The sequence below is a fragment of the Sarcophilus harrisii genome, chromosome 2, assembly GCF_902635505.1.
Source record: "Sarcophilus harrisii chromosome 2, mSarHar1.11, whole genome shotgun sequence".
NCBI lineage: Eukaryota > Metazoa > Chordata > Mammalia > Dasyuromorphia > Dasyuridae > Sarcophilus > Sarcophilus harrisii.
Window position 1 is genome coordinate 261393359 of NC_045427.1, and position 18522 is coordinate 261411880.

The following is an 18522-nucleotide window of genomic DNA, read 5'->3' on the forward strand; positions in this document are numbered from 1 at the left end:
GGGACTTTGTCATTTTAAAAACTGTCATTGAACAATGTGCAGCAATCCATGTGGCCCTCCATTTGTCTGATTGTAGCTTCTCATGAAAACAGATTGACAGTGTCTCTTCTGCCCATGAAATTAGCAGTGCATGCATATTAGGCACTTGTTTAAATTTTGCCCATCACCACTACATAGCAAATAGTAGGTGCTACCTAAATGCTATTGTTGTTAATTCAAATAACAGGGGCAGTTAGGTGGTGCAGTAGTTAGCACACCAGCCCTGAAATCAGGAGGACCTGAGTACAAATCTGGCCTCAGACACTTAACACTTCCTGGCTGTATGACCCTGGGAAAGTCACTTAATCACAATTGCCTCAGCAAAAAAAAAAAACATACAAAAACAAAAAACAGTAACCTTAAACCTTAAGAGTCCACTAATGCTCCCTTGCACAACAATTTCAGGCTGTCGTTACTTTTTTGGTTTCAACATCCATTTTATCCTCATTTATCTGTTGTAAAAACCAAGAGCCAGTGATTCTCAGACTGATGCTATCACTGCCACCTTCACCACTTCCACCATGCCTAAAGGGTGTGTGAGGCAATGCTGCAATCTGGTAACAGAATTTGGCAGGGAATTACTTTTATTTTCTTTTAAGGTCAGGACAGCCTCAAGAAGCACTAATCCCCTTAGAAATGGCTATTCCATGCAAATTAAGACAACTCTGAGATACCACTACACACCTCTCAGACTGGCTAGAATGATAGGGAAAGATAATGCAGAATGTTGGAGGGGATGTGGGAAAACAGGGACACTGATATTGTTGGTGGAATTGTGAATACATCCAGCCATTCTGGAGAGCAATTTGGAACTATGCTCAAAAAGTTACCAAACTGTGCATATCCTTTGATCCAGTAGTGTTACTACTGAGCTTATTTATATCCCAAAGAAATCTTAAATAAGGGAAAGAGACCTGCATGTGCACGAATGTTTGTGGCAGCCCTCTTTGTAGTGGCTAGAAACTGGAAACTGAATGGATGTCCATCAGTTGGAGAATGGCTGAATAAATTGTGGTATATGAAAATTATGGAATATTACTGTTCTGTAAGAAATGACCAACAGGATGATTTCAGAAAGGCCTGGAGAGACTTACACGAACTGATGCTGAGTGAAATGAGCAGGGCCAGGAGATCATTATATACTTCAACAATAATATTATATGATGACCAGTTCTGATGGACCAGGCCATCCTCAGCAATGAGATCAACCAAATCATTTCTAATGGAGCAGTAATGAACTGAACTAGCTATGCCCAGAAAAAGAACTCTGGGAGATGACTAAAAACCATTACATTGAATTCCCAATCCCTATATTTATGCCCACCTGCATTTTTGATTTCCTTCACAAGCTAATTGTACAAATATTTCAGAGTCCGATTCTGTACAGGAAAATAACTGTTAGGACATGTATACTTATGTTGTACACATTTAACATGTACTGGTCAACCTGCCATGGCGGGGAGGGAATGAGGGGGAGGAGGGGAAAAATTGGAACCAAAGGTTTGGCAATTGTCAATGCTGTAAAATTAACCATGCGTATAACTTGTAAATAAAAAGCCATTTAAAAAAATAAATTCAAAAAAGGAAAAAAAAAAAAAGAAATGTTAAAAAAAAAAAGAGAGAGAGAGAGAAATGGCCATTCGGAGATCCGGCCGCCGCCAGCGCCTACTGCGGTCACTTCGCGGCTTCGCGGGGAGGAGACCTAACTTCCCAGGACACACCGCTGATTGGCTAGAAGGAAGCTCCGGCTGGGGGGGGGGAGTCCTTCGGAGGACCTGAACGCTAATAGGCTGCTGGTGCCCCACCCCCTCGCCGATTGGACAGAGGCAGATCCGCTCGGAGATTGGTGAAGCTGCTGGGGATGGCCCGGGCCAAAAGGCTAAGCCGGCGATTGGGAGCAGAGATGGCGCCTGCAGCTTGGCTGGTTCGCGCCCGCCTGCCTTGGGGGAAACTGCGGCTGCCCGCGCCCTTCGCCTCACGGCGGGGCTATTCGACGATGCCTGTGGATGACACGATAAACGGGCTGAGCGAGGAGCAAAAACAGGTAGCACAAGTGTCCGCCGGCCCCTCGCTGCGGGGCGGGCCGCGCGCGCGATCCCCCGGCCTCCCCTCTCCGCCCTGCGAAGCTTACGCTTCCCGGGCCGGGCCCCGATCCGGCCCCAGCCTCTCAAGTTCCCGGAGGCCCGAGGCTGGCCGGCGAGCCCGGGCCTCCGCCTCTTGGAGCGTGAGCCCGAGCCAGGATCGCAGCGCCTCGTGCCCGGGGCCTCCCCCAGGGGCGCGGCCTCCCCCAGGGGCGCGGCCCCCGCAGCGCCGGGCCCGTGCGGGCTGCGCGCCAGACGCCGGGAACTCCCCAGGGCGCAGCGGGCGGTCCCTGGCAGTGCCTCGCCCCTTTTAGGCTAACGTTTCACATCCCCAAAAGGCGTTCTTGTAAAGAAAGACTGTGCGAGGGCGTTCTGAGGGCGATGGAAGTGGGAAGCGCGGACCATCCGCCGGGGACTCCGGCTGCCTTGCGGCTGTGCTTTTCCTTTGTGTAGAGCCCGGTTCTGTGGCCCGGAGCCGCCTCTTCCCAGAGTCCCCCGCTGCGAGCACAATTTCAGGGATTTAATCGAGACTGAGAACCGAGAGACCTCCGGGTTTAATGGACGTGGGGTTAGCTGGAGTTCTCCCGAGTTCAAAGGCGGATTCAGACCCTTCGCAGCTGTGTGGCTTTGGGAGTCACTCGCTGCTTCTATTCCTCATCTATAAAATGAGCTGGAGAAGGAAACGGCAAACCTCACTGGCATCTTTGCCAAAAAAATCCCCAGCGGGGTCACTAAGAGTCGCACACCCACTGAACTGCTAAGGTTTCATCTGGTTTAAATCCAACTGCCCCTGAATCCTCTGGGACAGCATTTTTCTTGCTTTCTTATGCTTTCCCGGGTAGACAATTACCCTAGCCTCCTGTAGTAACCTACTTTATAACAATAGCCCTTGGGTGTCTTTAAAAAAAATAATGCTACAGCGGAGTTCAAATCTTGCTTCAGGTATTTTACTTGCCTTGTAGTCTTGGGCAAGCTAGACATTAACTCCTCGGCTTCAGTTTCCTTAGCATCTAGTTCAGAAGTGAGGAACATTTTTTTTGTCGAGGAGGTCATACCCAGTAGGTTAACAATTTAAATTGGCTGTCAAAGGCAAACTGGAGAAAGAAGTCTGGGGATAGATTCAAATCTAGGCTCTTCACTTATTACCTTTAGGAACTTGGGGATTAGACTTCATTACCTCTGAGACCCCTTTTTGTTTTTAACCTTTGATGCTGTGATCCTCTTGATCGTTTTGGAGCCAGTTCAGAGATTCTGTTCTCCTCTGGAATGACATTTCATTTCTAGATCTTTACCTCGGCATCTGTTGTGATGTCCCTCCTCAAGCTGAGACCGGATCTTTCAGTGTGCCGTAGTGTGGTCTCTGACCTCCACATGATGAGAATGTGGAAAGAATTTGTACCCCACAGAGTGAGCGATTTCTCCAGCAAAGCACATTCATCCCGTTCTCCCCTCCCTTCTCGTTTCCCAGCTTCGACACACCGTGTTCAAATTCTTTCAGCAACATTTAGCCCCCAAAGCTAAAGAAATTGATCAGACCAACGAGTTCAAGGACCTTCGGGTAAGTCCAGAGTTTTGTACTACTGGTAATGAGGAGATATCCTCATTTTTCTTGGGAGGGCATCTGGGAGGAAGGCATGAAGTATGCTGTGCTTCAAGAATTGGGGTGGTTAGGGACCCGCATCGTGGCTTACTGAAGATTTGAATTCATTTGTATTGACCGCTTGGCTGAGACCTACCCAGTAATAATAGATCCTTTTTTTAAGTAGCTTGGAATTGAGTGTTTGGGCTCTGTACTTTACATGTCAGGTACTGGTGGCTTGGTTTTGCAATTTCTTTTCTATTTGCAGGAATTCTGGAAGCAATTGGGAAACCTAGGAGTATTGGGCATTACAGTCCCTGGTGAGTCTGGCCTCTAAAGAAAACAGATTTTCCTAGGGTCTTTATACCCACCATCCTCAGGATTGGGAAGAGTTTGTATTTATTGACAAGAGATTCCTCCTTCACCCTCCCCAGCAGGACTCAGCATCCTCAATTTCTTGCCCACCCCTGCTCAGAGCATTCTACTTTTCTTTCTACTTAGTAATCTTCCTCCTTCCTCTTCAGCTACAGGATCAATAGGATCACAAAGCTTGTCTGTTAACTCCCAACTTCATACGGTGGTTATGCTCTTCCAATCTTTGACGATAGTTTCAAATTATTTTACAAAATGGCAAGACCAATTCATAGTTCTACCAAGAGTGAATGAACGCACCTGTTTTTCATAGTCCCTAAAAATCTTCATCTCTGGTTAAATTTAACCAGTGTCCAAACAATGAATAGATAATGAGAAATCCGTAGACATGTCTTGTTCTGCTTTTTCCTTTATTGAGTCTCACCTCTCACAAAGAACTTGGATGTGGTTGGAACTCAATTGTACTTACTTGACAAACTTGTTTTCACCATGTGAAAAGCACTGTAGGGAAATAGGACTGAGTTCCTTTCTGTAAAGCAATTAAAATCTGTGAGGAGAGGGAAGATGTACAAGTTACTGTGATAAGAGAGCCATCCAAGTGGCTTAACCTCTCCAGGCCTATTTCCTCTGCTACAAAATGAAGTGTTAGATTAGATAGTCTCTACAATCTAATCTTTACAGACCAAGACTATTATCCAAAATCTTCTGATCATTTCTGTCTAGGCTGATCCAGCAGAGCTTTCTGAATCTGGAAGGACAGGTAGAACTAGCAGAGGAAGATAAAAAGAAGAGAAAATGTGTGGCTACAGCATGTAGGTTTAATTATCAATCAGAGTTCTATGTGAAGAGCTCCTAGGTCAGCTTTGGGGAGGAGAGAAAATGAAGAGGAAGGAAATTGCTATGACTTCCATCCCAAAACCTTTGATCTTGATCAGGAAAGAACTCTCAAGACTTGGGTTGTATTTGTTTTTTTAATATGCTACAGGAACTTGAGCTTAGTAAGTATGACGCCCAAGTACTCTTTCTGATGGGTAACTAGAATTCCCACTTGCCATGCCGTTCTGGAATAGCCTGGGACTTTGAGACCACCCCTGCTACAAAAGTTTGCTTTGTCCTGCTGTTTGCAACAGGTCTCCAAATCCAAGGATTTGTAAAGCCTTTTTATTCTCTGACCTCGAGTGTAGGAAACATTTCATTCCATTTGCTTTGTTCTCTGTTTACCCAAAGAATGTCAATATTACATTTAACTGGCCTTGAGGCCTCTCTCCTTTGACATTCTTATTGACATACTCTTCTTTAGCCCTTCTGTGGCTTCCTCACATATAGTTCTTCATAGCAAGGAGTTTTCCAACCTTAACTAAAAGAAAGGAGGGAAGTGTCATTGACTCCTCCTGAATGAGAGTGCTAGTTCTTTACCAGAACTATAGAGAATATGTTGAATCAGAAAGTATCTGATTTTTAATGTAAGTTAGAACTCAATAAAAAAGCACCTGTAGAGTTGAGGGGATCTTGAAAAGATACCTGACTTTGAGTCCTTTTGCCTAGAATAGCCTGGAAAATTTCCTAGCTATCACAGTGCCCCCCAGCCTTGTTTAAATTGACAGTTTTACTCCCTGAAAGACCCTAACGTAACCTTTTCTACTCATTTTTTTCATCTTTCCATCTCAGACTCTTCCCCATCCAAAATATGGCATCTCTGTTACCAGCTCAGTTTCTGATTCTCTAGATTTTTAGATCTATGCCAAGAAAACCTGTTTCTTTAACCCTATCTATCTATTCTTGCTCTCTAATATGTGTCTCTTTGGTATATCTCAGTAACTACTTTGTTTTCTAAACTACATACCTCCAAACTTATTTGAATTAGCTGACAATCTGCTATTTCTTCTTTTTTTTCTGAAGTGATAAATAAGGCCTGAGGTACTATTTGTAATTGTTTTCTTGGCAACACCTTAGTAGGAAAGAAAAGACCAACAGAACCTATTTAGTAACTTTTCAAGTATAGGCCAAGAACTGTCCCATAGACTGGTTTGACAATTATAATTGTTGAAGGGACTGTGGGGAAACAGGCACATTAATTCACTGTTGGTGGAACTATGAATTGGTCTTAACATTATGGAAAGTAATTTGGAACTATACTCAAAAAGTTATTTAGGTATGTTTACTTTTTTGACCCTGTAATATCACTACTAGGCCTATACCCCAAAAAAATTAAAGAAAGAGGAAAAGAACCCATAAGTACAAAAATATTTATAGAAACTCTTTTTGTAGTAGCAAAGAAATAGAAACTCAGTACCCATTGGTTGAGGAAAATGAAAGAAATACCCTTGTACTGTAAGAAATGGTAGAGACAGTTTTTGAGAAACTTGGGAAGACTTATATGAACTGATAAAGTGAGCAGAACTAGAAAGAGTTTATACAAAACAATATTCTAAGACAAACAACTCTGAAAGATTTTAGAATTCTGATTAATGCAATGACCAACAACTGTTCCAGAGAACATGAGAGGATACAGATTAATTAAATCTGCATTAAATTTTTTGAACATGGACAATATGGGAATTTCTTTTCCTTGGCTATGGGGAATTTCTTTTTCTTGGCTATGCATATTTGTAACAATGATTTTGGTTTGGGGGGAAGGAGGAAAAACCACACTGGACACAAATTGCAAGTTCCTACTTTTGTAATGCTGAAGGAAATAGGTTAGTTGGCCTGCCATACTGAAACAAAGAAAACTGCAGATTTGGATGCCCTAGCTTGAGGAGAATTATATGGCAGAACTGAACTGTTAAAATTGACAATCAGATTAAATTTCTTTCTTTGAAAATAGAACACTGTAGCCAAACATCATTAGTGTGATATTGCAAATCTTGGAGCTCTTCTTTGCTAGGGTGCATTTTGGTAAGATTAATTTACTTTGTCATTTTAAATGCCTTTCCATTTTAAAATGAATGGTTATGAGTGAAAAAGTTTTTCTTTTTTAAGACACTTTTCCAAGTGAAATTTTTTCAGTTATTGTATATGTACCAGGAAAAGTTAACTTTTTTTGATAAACTGATTTTCAGTATTTCTTTTGCAGTTTAATATCTCAGTGTAAACAGGTATATTTTAAATCACTTTGTAGACAGACTGAAATGATATTTTTTAAATTTTCCTTATGGTAAAATATTAGTGGGTAGGATAAAAACAATGAAACATTATATAGGCTTTTTTTCTAAAAAGTTCACATTTTTTAATAAATTTGCAAATTTTAAGTTCTCAAAATAATGCCTTTAAAGACACACATATACACGCACACACACACACACACACACACACACACACTCACAGATATATAACAGTTAAGCCAACTGTACCATCCACCCTGCTCTATCTTTCCTTTTGAGAAAATGCCACTGTCCTTTGGGGCTGGAGAAGACAGGTTTAAGTGGCTGAGGTTTTCTTAGCATAAACTAAAACAATATCTTTATCTCTCTTAGTTAAAAAAAACTTTTAAATGTTATTCCAAGAATAAGTACAATGAACATTGTCTTAACTACTATGGAACTAAATTCATATAGTAAACAATTAAGCTTTACTATATAAGGTCTTTACTAATACAAACAAATATTTTCCTCCAGTTACAACATGAAAGAGCCTCTAATTACTTCTAATTGTCAAACCAGTCTATGGGACAGTTCTTGGCCTATACTTGAAAAGTTACTAAATAGGTTCTGTTGGTCTTTTCTTTCCTACTAAGGTGTTGCCAAGAAAACAATTACAAATAGTATCTCAGGCCTTATTTATCACTTCAGAAAAAAAAGAAGAAATAGCAGATTGTCAGCTAATTCAAATAAGTTTGGAGGTATAGAGTTTAGAAAACAAAGAAGTTACTGAGATATACCAAAGAGACACATATTAGAGAGCAAGAATAGATAGATAGGATTAAAGAAACAGGTTTTCTTGGCATAGATTTAAAAATCTTATTACCAAGTGATACTTCTCTCCCTTCCTTCTCCCAACTTCTGATCTAATGCGGCATTATGGTATATAGGTGACCCTGAGTTGGAGACTTTGCCAAATTCTCGCAAGCAGGAAAGACTTTTTAAGAATGGTCTCAATGAAACCTGCTAGAGACTATGAAAGGCAAGGGCTTTTGTTACACAGAACCCTCTTACCTATATAGCAAATGGATTAGCTTTCTAGGATTTTATGTTTTTATTGCTCTTTTCTTTGTATATGTCATAGTCATTTCCCAGTGACTTCCTACCACCAAGAAAACCTTTCTATGCACCAAATAAGTACAGATAGGCAAAACAAATTAACATATTGGCCATGTCTGAAAATTTGTCACTCATGACATATTTCCCCTAAAGAATTCAAAGCAGTTGTATTTTTACGGATGCCATTATTTGTCTTTGCTATCTCTTCCCTCCTCCCCTCCTCCTCTCCCTATCTCAGCTCAGTATGGTGGCTCAGGCCTGGGCTATCTGGACCATGTGTTAGTAATGGAGGAGATGTCCCGAGCCTCTGCAGCTGTGGGGCTCAGTTATGGAGCCCACTCCAATCTCTGTATCAATCAGCTTGTACGAAATGGAAATGAATCCCAGAAGGAGAAATATCTCCCTAAGGTAAAGATGTATGGGAGGGGTGGGTGCAGCAGGGTGACGTGTGTGATGCTAAAATGGGCATTTGGGTCCCTGCTGATGAATAAATCCTACCTAATATGGTTGGAATAAAACTCAGCATTCTAGAGCCAGTCTGTTGATAGAGCCAATATGTGAGGTCTTATAGAAATAGAGACTGACATGTTTCATTAGATACTTAGGCAAAAGATAGAGGCAAATTTACCTTTCTTTTCCTGAATCCTTATCAGTTCTCAGATCCAAAAGGAAAGTTTTCAAAGGTGAAGAAGCCACAAATGAAAGCATCAGAAATTTGGTACAATGGGTAGCTGCTGAAAGAGGCTTTTTTACGGTGGTTTTGTGATCTCTCTCACAGCTCATCAGTGGGGAACATATTGGAGCCTTGGCGATGAGTGAGCCTAATGCTGGTTCTGATGTTGTGTCCATGAAGCTGAAAGCCGAAAAGAAAGGTGTGATAACTCTTAGCTTCAACCCTGGGCATCTGGCTAGCATGACAGGATCATGGAAAGGCTTTGGGGAAGCGATGGAGGTGGGGGATAGATAGAATGTAGCAGGAGAACAGAGTAGCATTTGGGCTTAGTGCCACATAAATGTACTAGTCCCTGTTCCTTGGATCTGGGAATGTCCTATTCTAAAAAGAATCAATAGTCTCTGACTGATTAAAATGGAAATGAGGATTCTGGACTGACTATCCAGAGCTGTGTTTCCTTAGGAGATTACTATATCCTGAATGGCACAAAGTTTTGGATCACCAACGGACCAGATGCTGATATTCTTATTGTCTACGCTAAGACAGATGTATCTGCTGTGCCGGTTTCTCGGGGCATCACAGCCTTCATTGTGGAGAAGGTGAGCAGGAGCAAATGCATCCCAGAGGGATGCACTAAAACTAGAAGATTACCTCTGTTGTCCAAATACTCTTCTTTGCCAGTTCTGACCCGGATAGCCCCTCTTTCCTAATACTCTCTGGTCTTATATTACATTATAGGACAAATCTAAGATATCTTTAATTAGCCTATCTCATTTCCTATATCTCTTCCTATGCTTTTGAACTAACCTCTTCACCTATCTCAAACAAATTTGCTTCTGACCACTTTACACCTGTCTTTAAACTTCCTCCTACACTACCTATCATGCTTAGAATTCCCTTGTATGTACAAAACATCTCTTCTCAAGCAGTATACATATATATATGTACATACATACATATATATACTTTTTTTGGTCTTTTTTGTCCATTCATCTCTATATGAAAGTTTGTTAAGCTCTGAAGGGGCAGGAGTTATGTCTGGAGTTTTACTTGCATGTAGCCCTTCATCTGGTACCATGTGAAGATAAAAAAATTTCAGTAAATGTTTTGTGTTGTTGGTCAAAGACCAGTCTCTCTTTTTTCCCCTGTCTTCTGCTCCGTTAGAAATTTGGGTGACCTGAGTAGCTATCTGCTAGAATGAGACCTTCAAGCACCTCTGGGGGTCACTAGGGTCATGAGGTTTGGCAGCCTCTGCATTACCTGAGTACAAAAATCACCCTTTCCCATTTAATGTGTTGTTACTTGGATCTAATTGGTCACTGTGTTTTCTCATTGTGAAGGTCTTTGATCCTTTGTGAAGATCTAGCCTCGGGGTATTTCTTGTTCTCTCATACAGGACATGCCTGGATTTAGCACATCCCAGAAACTAGACAAGCTGGGAATGAGGGGCTCTAATACCTGTGAGCTGATCTTTGAAAACTGCAAGGTCCCTGGTGAGTGTCCCTGAGGATGAACCTTGCTTCTAGCCATTCTACCCAGAAATGGTAGAATCAAAGATTTGGACCTTAAGAATCTCTTGTGGGTCATCAAATACAGTCCTTTCATTTTACTGTCAAGAAAATAGGCTCAAAAGCTAGCTGACTTATCCAGAGTCACACAGGCATTGGAGCCAGGTTTCAGGCCCAGCTCCTGTGATTTAAAAATCCATGTTTTTCCCCCTTGATGCTGCCTCCTGTGCTAACTCAATCTTCCTTGAAAAGTCCTATTAGACTCCATTTAGAATCTATAATTAGCTGAACCTGCCATCATTTTCATGGGTCCAGATATTGGAAAGAGGTCACTTCTGATTAGGTAGTTCTAGGCAGTCCTGCCCACTCAGGGGGGATAAATTATAGTTCTCATGTAGGGAAGTAGGCTAGGTCTCTGGTTCATGTTAATCTTGACCAAAATTGAAATCTATACTGAGCCAATAATTCCCTTCTGAGTACAAATAATCTTCTTCTAGACTAACAACTTAACTTTTCACTAATAAGAGGGAAAAAAATATCAGAACACAACTTTCAAAGTAGACCCAGTGGAGGGATGCTAATTTACCATCCATATTCTTTCCCTCATATGTACCTAATCAAACAGCATCTGTGATAAGGTGACAATATGGCAAGACTGTGCTGAAGGAGGACCAGTGCTGGTCTGATCATTCCATGGCCCAGGTGGCATTACTGTTAAGTTCTGAATTAGATTTCCTACCCAAGCTACCTGCCTTAACAAAATATTGTTCTTATCCCAAAGCAGTGAATATGAGTGGATCAGTGTCTACCCATCATTGGGTTTTTTTTAAAGAGCTCAAAGCTCAACTCACTGAAATGCATTATCTCTGTAAACTCAGGATTAAAGGATATTTTTATTAATGGGATAGTCACATTGTCCCCAAGGATATTCAGTGTCTTGGTGTGTTATCCAGAAGAATGTTCAGCAAAAAGCTTGTGTCACTGAGCATAGAGGTGCAGTGCTTCTAAGGCCTAAAATCTGCCTTTCTCTTTCTGTGTTTCTGGAGTGGTTCTGAATGATGATTGCATGATTGAGCTGAAAGAGACCTAGAGATTATAACGCAAACCCCTTCATTTTACAAAGAAACAGAAACTCAGAGATGTGAAATGTTATTCATGTAACTAATAAATGTGAGAGCCATGATCATAAGCCAAGGATTCTAGGTCCTGATCCAGTGCTTTTTCCACCACAGTAGAAATCCTACAGTATTTCCTCGAAGGAGATTTGACCCAGATCACAAGTCCCCACAATCTTCCTAGTTTAGATCCACTACTGTAACCTAGGAAATCCTGGGAACTGGTATGTAGGAAGCATAACATCATTGTGGAAGGTTGGTTATCTATAGAGGGAACATGAAGTGGGTTTTTTATCATGACCCTAAATGGGGGCAAAGGTGGCCATCATCATAGGGTTGGTTTCAAAGCTGAGAGGGGACTTTAAGTCCAATCTCTTTAATTTGCAGATGAGCATATGAGCCCAGAGAAGTGACCTAATTTTACCCATTGTCACAGGTGTCCTAAAAGCCATGGGCAGGTGATCTGACCAATGAAACATGAGAAGGAAGCAGATGTAACCTTGTAAATTTGAGAGATTTTTAATCCATTATGGCGTGGTGGAATAAATATTGGACTAGGAATCAAGAAACCTGAGTTCAAATTCCATCTCAGATACTTGATAGTTGTATGTCCCTTTTCCTCATCTATAAAATAGCAAATAATACTTGGCATTAAAAGTTATTGTGAGCAGTGTGTTTTGTTAACTTTAAAGAGCAATAACTCTTGATTGTACAGCATGCCCTCCAGAAAATATGTCTGAAACTTAACTCTGTCATCATAGGCCCTTTACATCAGATACACCTTGTTAAGATCTCTCATGCATCTAAAACTGTAAGGAGTAATGTGTACTTTGATATCAGTTTATCCAAGATGAAATGATACTGTCTTTTGGCAGCTTTCAATAGTCATCTGCTTTCAACTGACTAAGTGCTTTCTCCAATAGTCTCCAACATTCTGGGTCACCTGAATAAGGGTGTCTATGTACTGATGAGTGGACTGGACCTGGAGCGGTTGGTGCTGTCTGGTGGCCCCCTGGGGTAAGTATGCATTACCCAGGTTTGAGTCTCCCTACTTGGCAGCCTTCCTTCAAGGCTGTGGATTCCTCATCTGTGGGCTTCAGTTTTTCTTTCCCTGGGACAAAGGTGATTCTCTCTCTCTCTGTCTCTCTCTCTCTCTCTCTCTCTCTCTGTCTCTCTCTCTCTCTCTTTCGCTCTCTCTCTCCCTCCCTCCCTCCCTCTCTCCTCTCTCCTCTGTCTCTCTTTTCTTTTTCTCTCTCTCACTAATTCTCTTTCTCTAATTCTCTCTTCTCTGTGTGTCTTTCTCTCTCTCTCTCTTTCTCTCTCTGTCTCTGTCTCTCTCACTCTGTCTCTCTCCTCTCTCCTCTCTCTCTGTCTCTCTGTCTCTCTCTCACACACACACACACACACACACACAATGTACCTTAGGGCAAGATGAAAAGGCCACAAGGAGCTTTGTGGTTGAGCATTTAGGCTGAAGCCTTAGACCTGGCTTCTAAACACCTGCTGCCAAGGAGTAGCAGGAGTTACTGCTTTTTTCTGATCTCCATTTTCCCCTACTAGAACTCTTAGAGAAGGACAAGTTATACAAGTCAGTTATTAAATCTAGTCATTGGAAAGAGGAGCAGTCTGGCATAGTGGACAGAGTTCAAGTATTGCCTCACACATAGACATTCATATTGACTGGGATCCTGGTAAGTCATGTACCCTCCTGGTGGTTCCAGAGTGTCATACTAGAAGTTGCAGGTGAATTCCCAGGCTGAATCTGTGAGGGGAGTTTTCATATGGAATATTTCTTGTGGATGAAATCCCAAATCCCAGATACATACTTCCCCACCTCTACCCCATCCCACCTCTACTCTCACTCCCAAAAAACCAAAGCTAGAATAGTCTCTAGAGATCACTTGGTCTAACTGGAGTTACTGAACGATACTTTGTTTTTCAAAAGAGAGAATTGAGACTCAATCATATTAAGTGGCAAGAGTTAACTTGAGAACCCAAGTCTTTTGACTTCTGGTTTAGTCCTTTTTCATTTGTGATCTGCTACCTCACAAGTGCTTTGAGATAAGAAGAAGAAAGAGATCAGAAGATCATGCTCCTTGTTGTCCCTAAAGGTCCTGTGACTTTGCCATCCCGGATCCCTAACTCCTGCTTCTGTGTGATCACTAGTCCTGCCCCATCTCTCCACCCCACTCCCTTTGCCATCTATCCTTATTCAGGGATGGGCATTGAAGGACTCCCTTCCCTCTGGCAGGATTATGCAAGCTGTCCTGGATCACACCATCCCCTACCTGCATGTGAGGGAAGCCTTTGGCCAAAAGATCGGCCATTTTCAAGTGAGTAGGATCCGGCTGGGGAGGAAGAAGCAAGGCCTGGGATACAGATGTGGCTTTTCCCTGGCTGAAGTTCCCTTGGTAGAAACAGCAGCCCAGTGGCCTTGAATGGTTTTCTTTGATCATCTCCATAGAGTTGGACTCCTGACACACACTGTCCAAGAATTATCCATGGGACCCACAGCCCAGTCCCCTGTTTTCTAGGTACTTTCATGTAGGAAATGGGCTTTATTAAATATTCCTTTGCTCCCTTACTGCAGATGTACTTGGTTTTTCGGGAGGCTGTGCCATATCAATTCAGGGCTTGTCTTGTGATGTTGGTGTGGGAACATTCTGTTATTATTTGGGGCAGCGGTAGCAGATGGAAAGGATGTGGAAAAGAAGGAGATGTGTCCTGTAAGGCATTCTTGTCTCAAATGGCACAGGGGAAGTGAATAACTCCCTTTAAAGGCTGTTTAGAAGGAAGTGCTTTTAAGACAGCCTAGGTCTTTTGGGGTGGAATGATGGAGGCTGTCACTTCCCAGGTTTTAGCCAACACTAGTACCCTGAGCAAGTTCCCCAAGGACTCCTTCCCTAATTCCTTCCCTGTGCTGCTGCTGCTCCCCCTCCTCAAGCCCAGAGCCACTCCCAAGAGGGAAATGACTAGAAATATTAACCCTGGATACTTGTTTGTGCCTAGCTGATGCAGGGGAAAATGGCAGACATGTACACCCGCCTCACAACCAGTCGGCAATATATCTATAATGTTGCCAAAGCTTGTGATGAAGGGAGTCACACTCCCAAGGTAAGTGCCTCCTGTCAGGGAAAGGGGATGGGGTGGGCTTTCAGACCCACAGGCAATGAAGAGGGAGGAAGGAGTGCTGAAGAAGAAGGGGTTCTCTCTGTATACCAGTCTCTGGGTACCTCCTTCCCTTACTCAGGCACAGACCTACCCAAAGGGCACTCTTGGCAATTGAGGTGCTCTCTTCTGTCAGGGTCCAACAGGGGCCCTCTCAGAGGTACAGAGTGATGCCATCCTCCCACAGGACTGTGCAGGTGTGATCCTTTATGCAGCAGAGTCAGCCACACAAGTGGCTCTGGACGGCATCCAGTGCCTAGGTGAGTGCCCCCCTGTGCCCCTCGCCCCTCGGCCTAGATTTTGTGCCCAAGCTGGAGCTGTTCCCTGGGCCCCCCGATACACTGGGACCTGGAGCTGGTGGGGCACATGGCTGCTGGCCTCTCTCCTGTGCAGACACACAGAGCTGCCTGTAACTACAGAGGAATGGGGAATGAGAGGCGTCATTGCTACCACCAGCCCAGTGCCCGCTCCTTCCACCCTTCTTGATAGTTCCCTGGGGTTCCTTCAGGGACCCACCACCATCTGGTCCCTAATTTAGCTCCAGGAGAAAGAGCAAAAATCCACTTTTTTTCCCCCACATCGTTGGCCAGTCCACATGCCCTTTTCCCACTAAAGTCAGTGGATCCCTTCTTGGCTGTAGGTGGCAATGGATACATTAATGACTTCCCTATGGGACGCTTTCTTCGAGACGCCAAGCTCTATGAAATTGGGGCTGGGACCAGTGAGATTCGGAGGCTGGTCATTGGCCGGGCTTTCAACGAGGCTTTCAAATAGGGCCTAGAAGTCTGTGGCCCTCCCCGGCAGAGCAGCCAAATGACCCTTCTGTGGAAGCTTTTCTGTGCCCCAGAGCAGCAGGAGGCCAGCCCTGCCACCTGTCTGCCTAGCCAGCTGGACTTCAACCCGGGGCAGATTCACCAAGGAGCATGAGACCGTGGCAGCAGGCCCACGCAGACCACCTCGACCCAGCTTTTGTGGCCAGCCTCTGCCAGAGTGTTTGCCCGGGCCTTGTGCCGGTGCTGCTGGCAGAGGGGATCAGGCTTCCCTGGGGCGGACATACTTCCCCTGCTGCCTGGGAGAAGGTCTCCTCTCCACTAGCAGAGGGGGCTCTCCTCTGTCTGTCTGAGGAGCAGCGTGTGAATGTGCCAATGGTTGCTTAGTTTTCTTGATTTTCTTCTTTTTTAAAAAACTGCTGTTTCTCTCCTCAGTCCTTTTGCACCTTCTCACAAGCACCTTCAGGCACTCCAGCCAGATTTTCTCTGGTGTCTCTCTGTAACCAGAAGTCAACATGTTCTCTCTCTTATTTAATTAAAAGTATAAGATGACCTAATGATCAGTCACATAAATTCTTCCTGGAAATTGTTACAGAGGACTGATGGTTAGCCATCTTTCCCTCTTTGATTTCTTCTGGGGTGTTTGATTTTTGTCTAGTTTGTGTAGAACTTTTTAGATGGTTGAACCCTTCCCCACCCACTATGGCTGTGGGGAAAGAGAAAAATTCGTTAATCATTTAGGCTGCCCCTTTTCAGCTCCCCCTTTTCTCTTTTGTTTCTATCCTCCTCCCTGAAGTGAAAAATTATCTTATCTCCCCTCCCCACTCCACAGTCTTGCCTCTTAGAAGCTTGAGGCTGGGGACACTTAAGACCAGTTTCTTCTGGATGAGGCATTCTTTTCACTCTTGTCTTACACAAGCACCCTACTGCTGTGATGGAGAGGCCACATCACACCTAGCGAGCTCCTTTATCCTTTTGCTTATAGGTAACCCTACAAAGACTTGGATATTTTTTCATTCCCCCAAAAAACAAATGGTTACTGGGGCATCAGCCCCAAGCAAGCACTGTCATTTAAAAAGGTACCAAAAATCCTGACCTAACTTTTAGTAGCCTTAAAGCAGGGGTCCTCAAACTACGCTCCACAGGCCAGATTCGGCAGCTGAGGACAATTATCCCCCTCACACAGGGCTATGAAGTTTCTTTATTTAAAGGCCCACAAAACAAAGTTTTTGTTTTTACTATAGTCTGGCCCTCCAACAGTCTGAGGGATAGTGAACTGGCCCCCTATTTAAAAAGTTTGAGGACCCCTGCCTTAGAGCTTAGTGGAGAATGGTCTAGTGCATGATTGGAGTGACTTAAAAGAATACTGTAGTGGTCTAAATAAAGGCCACATTTTCCCCCAATGTGGTTTGTATACATCCCAGAATCACACGTGTTTTAAGAGAACAAAATGAGGACAAAGCAACAAAGATTTAAAAAAAAAAAAAGTTTTGTTTGAACTAGAAAATATATCGAATAGTTACTTTGTCTAACTTTGTTAATATATACCTATTTTGCCCCCTTCAGAAGTATTGCCTGTATCTGCAGCTGGAAGGTTTGTGTGCATCCTTGAAGGGCATCCTTGAGCCCTCTTCTTCACTGACCTTCCTAGCACCAGGATCTAAGTTACCTCCCCCTGACTCCACCTATGATTTTCTCAGTCACCAGTTCAACCTGAACATGACTGGCCAATCTCCAGACTGCATTGCCTTGAGACCTTGAGGTCTTTTTTTAGGGTCATGGTAGTTTGGCCTTAGCTATTTTGTAACACATGGATTGAGCCAAACCTATCTGTTTCAAAATGTATTTTACCTTTTCCTAACCTCTTACTCTGACTTTTGTTCCTTGGCCACTGTGGAAAGTCCTATGTCTTCATTCTTGTCCTTGGCCCTGAGTGTTGTCCTAAGGGATTTCATGAATGACCTGAAAGAGCTGGTCCTTCCTCTCTGCGGCATTAAGAGGTATATGAATTATTTGGCACCGTTCTCCTGTGTCCTCTCCCCTACCAAACAAGTGAAAAGATACCATCAAGGGTAGCCAAGTGCAAAGTCAAAAAGGCTAACATTTCCTGAAGAAGTATGTGTGTGTGTTTGCACGCATGTGTATACACATACATCTACATACACACATCTCGGATATATGCACACATATAGCCTGTCTTTTTAACCAGCTAGCAAAACTGTATCTCTCCACTGGCTTGTGCTGGGCACATTAAAATGAGTGGACACATAAGAAGCTAGGACAGGGACCTCCATACTCTACCAGTGAGGACATTTGGGACAGCTAAGTGGTATAGCATCCAAAGTATAAGACTTGGAGTCAGGAAGACCTGAATGCAAATTCTGCCTCAGACACTTACTAGCTACGTAATACTGGATAAATTAAATTGCAGACTGTTTGCTCATCTGTGAAATGGACATCATAATATCTATCTCACAGAGTTGTCTTACAAATGAGGTCATGTATCCAGGGCTTTGCAAATTTTAAAGCACTATTATGTAAATATTGGCTGTTTATTATTGAGGCCTAGCTAGAGAGGTGGTCACTTGTCCAAAGAGGAGCTTAGAGTTAGAATTGGGATCTTGTGACTTGGGATAGTAGGGGAAAGTGGAAGGCTTGAGAGACTGAGCTTGCTGCTGTACTGAATCCACCAGCCCGTTGGCTCACCCCTTGTTCAGCTTGCTTCCACCCTGCTGCTGGTCTGATTCCACACCCTCCTCAGGCCCCTGCTACCTGCCATGCAGGGAATCAGGGAAGGGAGAAGGAAGATCCTGGCGTGATGCTCAGCAGAACCTGTGGCTAGCTTCTAGTCAGAGACTAGTTAAGCAATGTGACAGCCCTTTGGCTTCTTGCCTGCCTGAATCCCTCTGTTAACTAGCCCCAGGTTTTTGGCATTTCTCACATGGAACTCTAGGATAAATCATGGTAAATTGTTCCTTAGCTTTTCCTCCTTACACTCTATTTTAAATGAAAAGTTCA

At 43.3% G+C, this 18522-nt stretch overlaps 1 protein-coding gene across 2 annotated transcripts; it reads left to right on the plus strand.

Annotated features, from left to right (window-relative positions):
- Positions 1-1870: 1870 nt before the first annotated feature.
- On the plus strand, positions 1871-16064 carry IVD (isovaleryl-CoA dehydrogenase). 2 transcript variants are annotated; one of them, XM_031952089.1, is made up of 12 exons: positions 1871-2083; positions 3589-3678; positions 3968-4019; positions 8509-8678; positions 9049-9142; positions 9406-9542; positions 10340-10436; positions 12490-12583; positions 13818-13899; positions 14576-14680; positions 14871-14994; positions 15375-16064. In XM_031952089.1, the coding sequence occupies exons 1-12, from the start codon at positions 1901-1903 to the stop codon at positions 15506-15508; spliced, it is 1362 nt and encodes a 453-aa protein (XP_031807949.1). In that variant the 5' UTR covers positions 1871-1900; the 3' UTR covers positions 15509-16064. The 2 variants fall into 2 exon arrangements, with proteins under 2 accessions (XP_031807949.1, XP_031807950.1); XM_031952090.1 differs by having other exon boundaries at positions 1873-2083; positions 14922-14994.
- The last annotated feature ends 2458 nt before the right edge of the window (positions 16065-18522 follow it).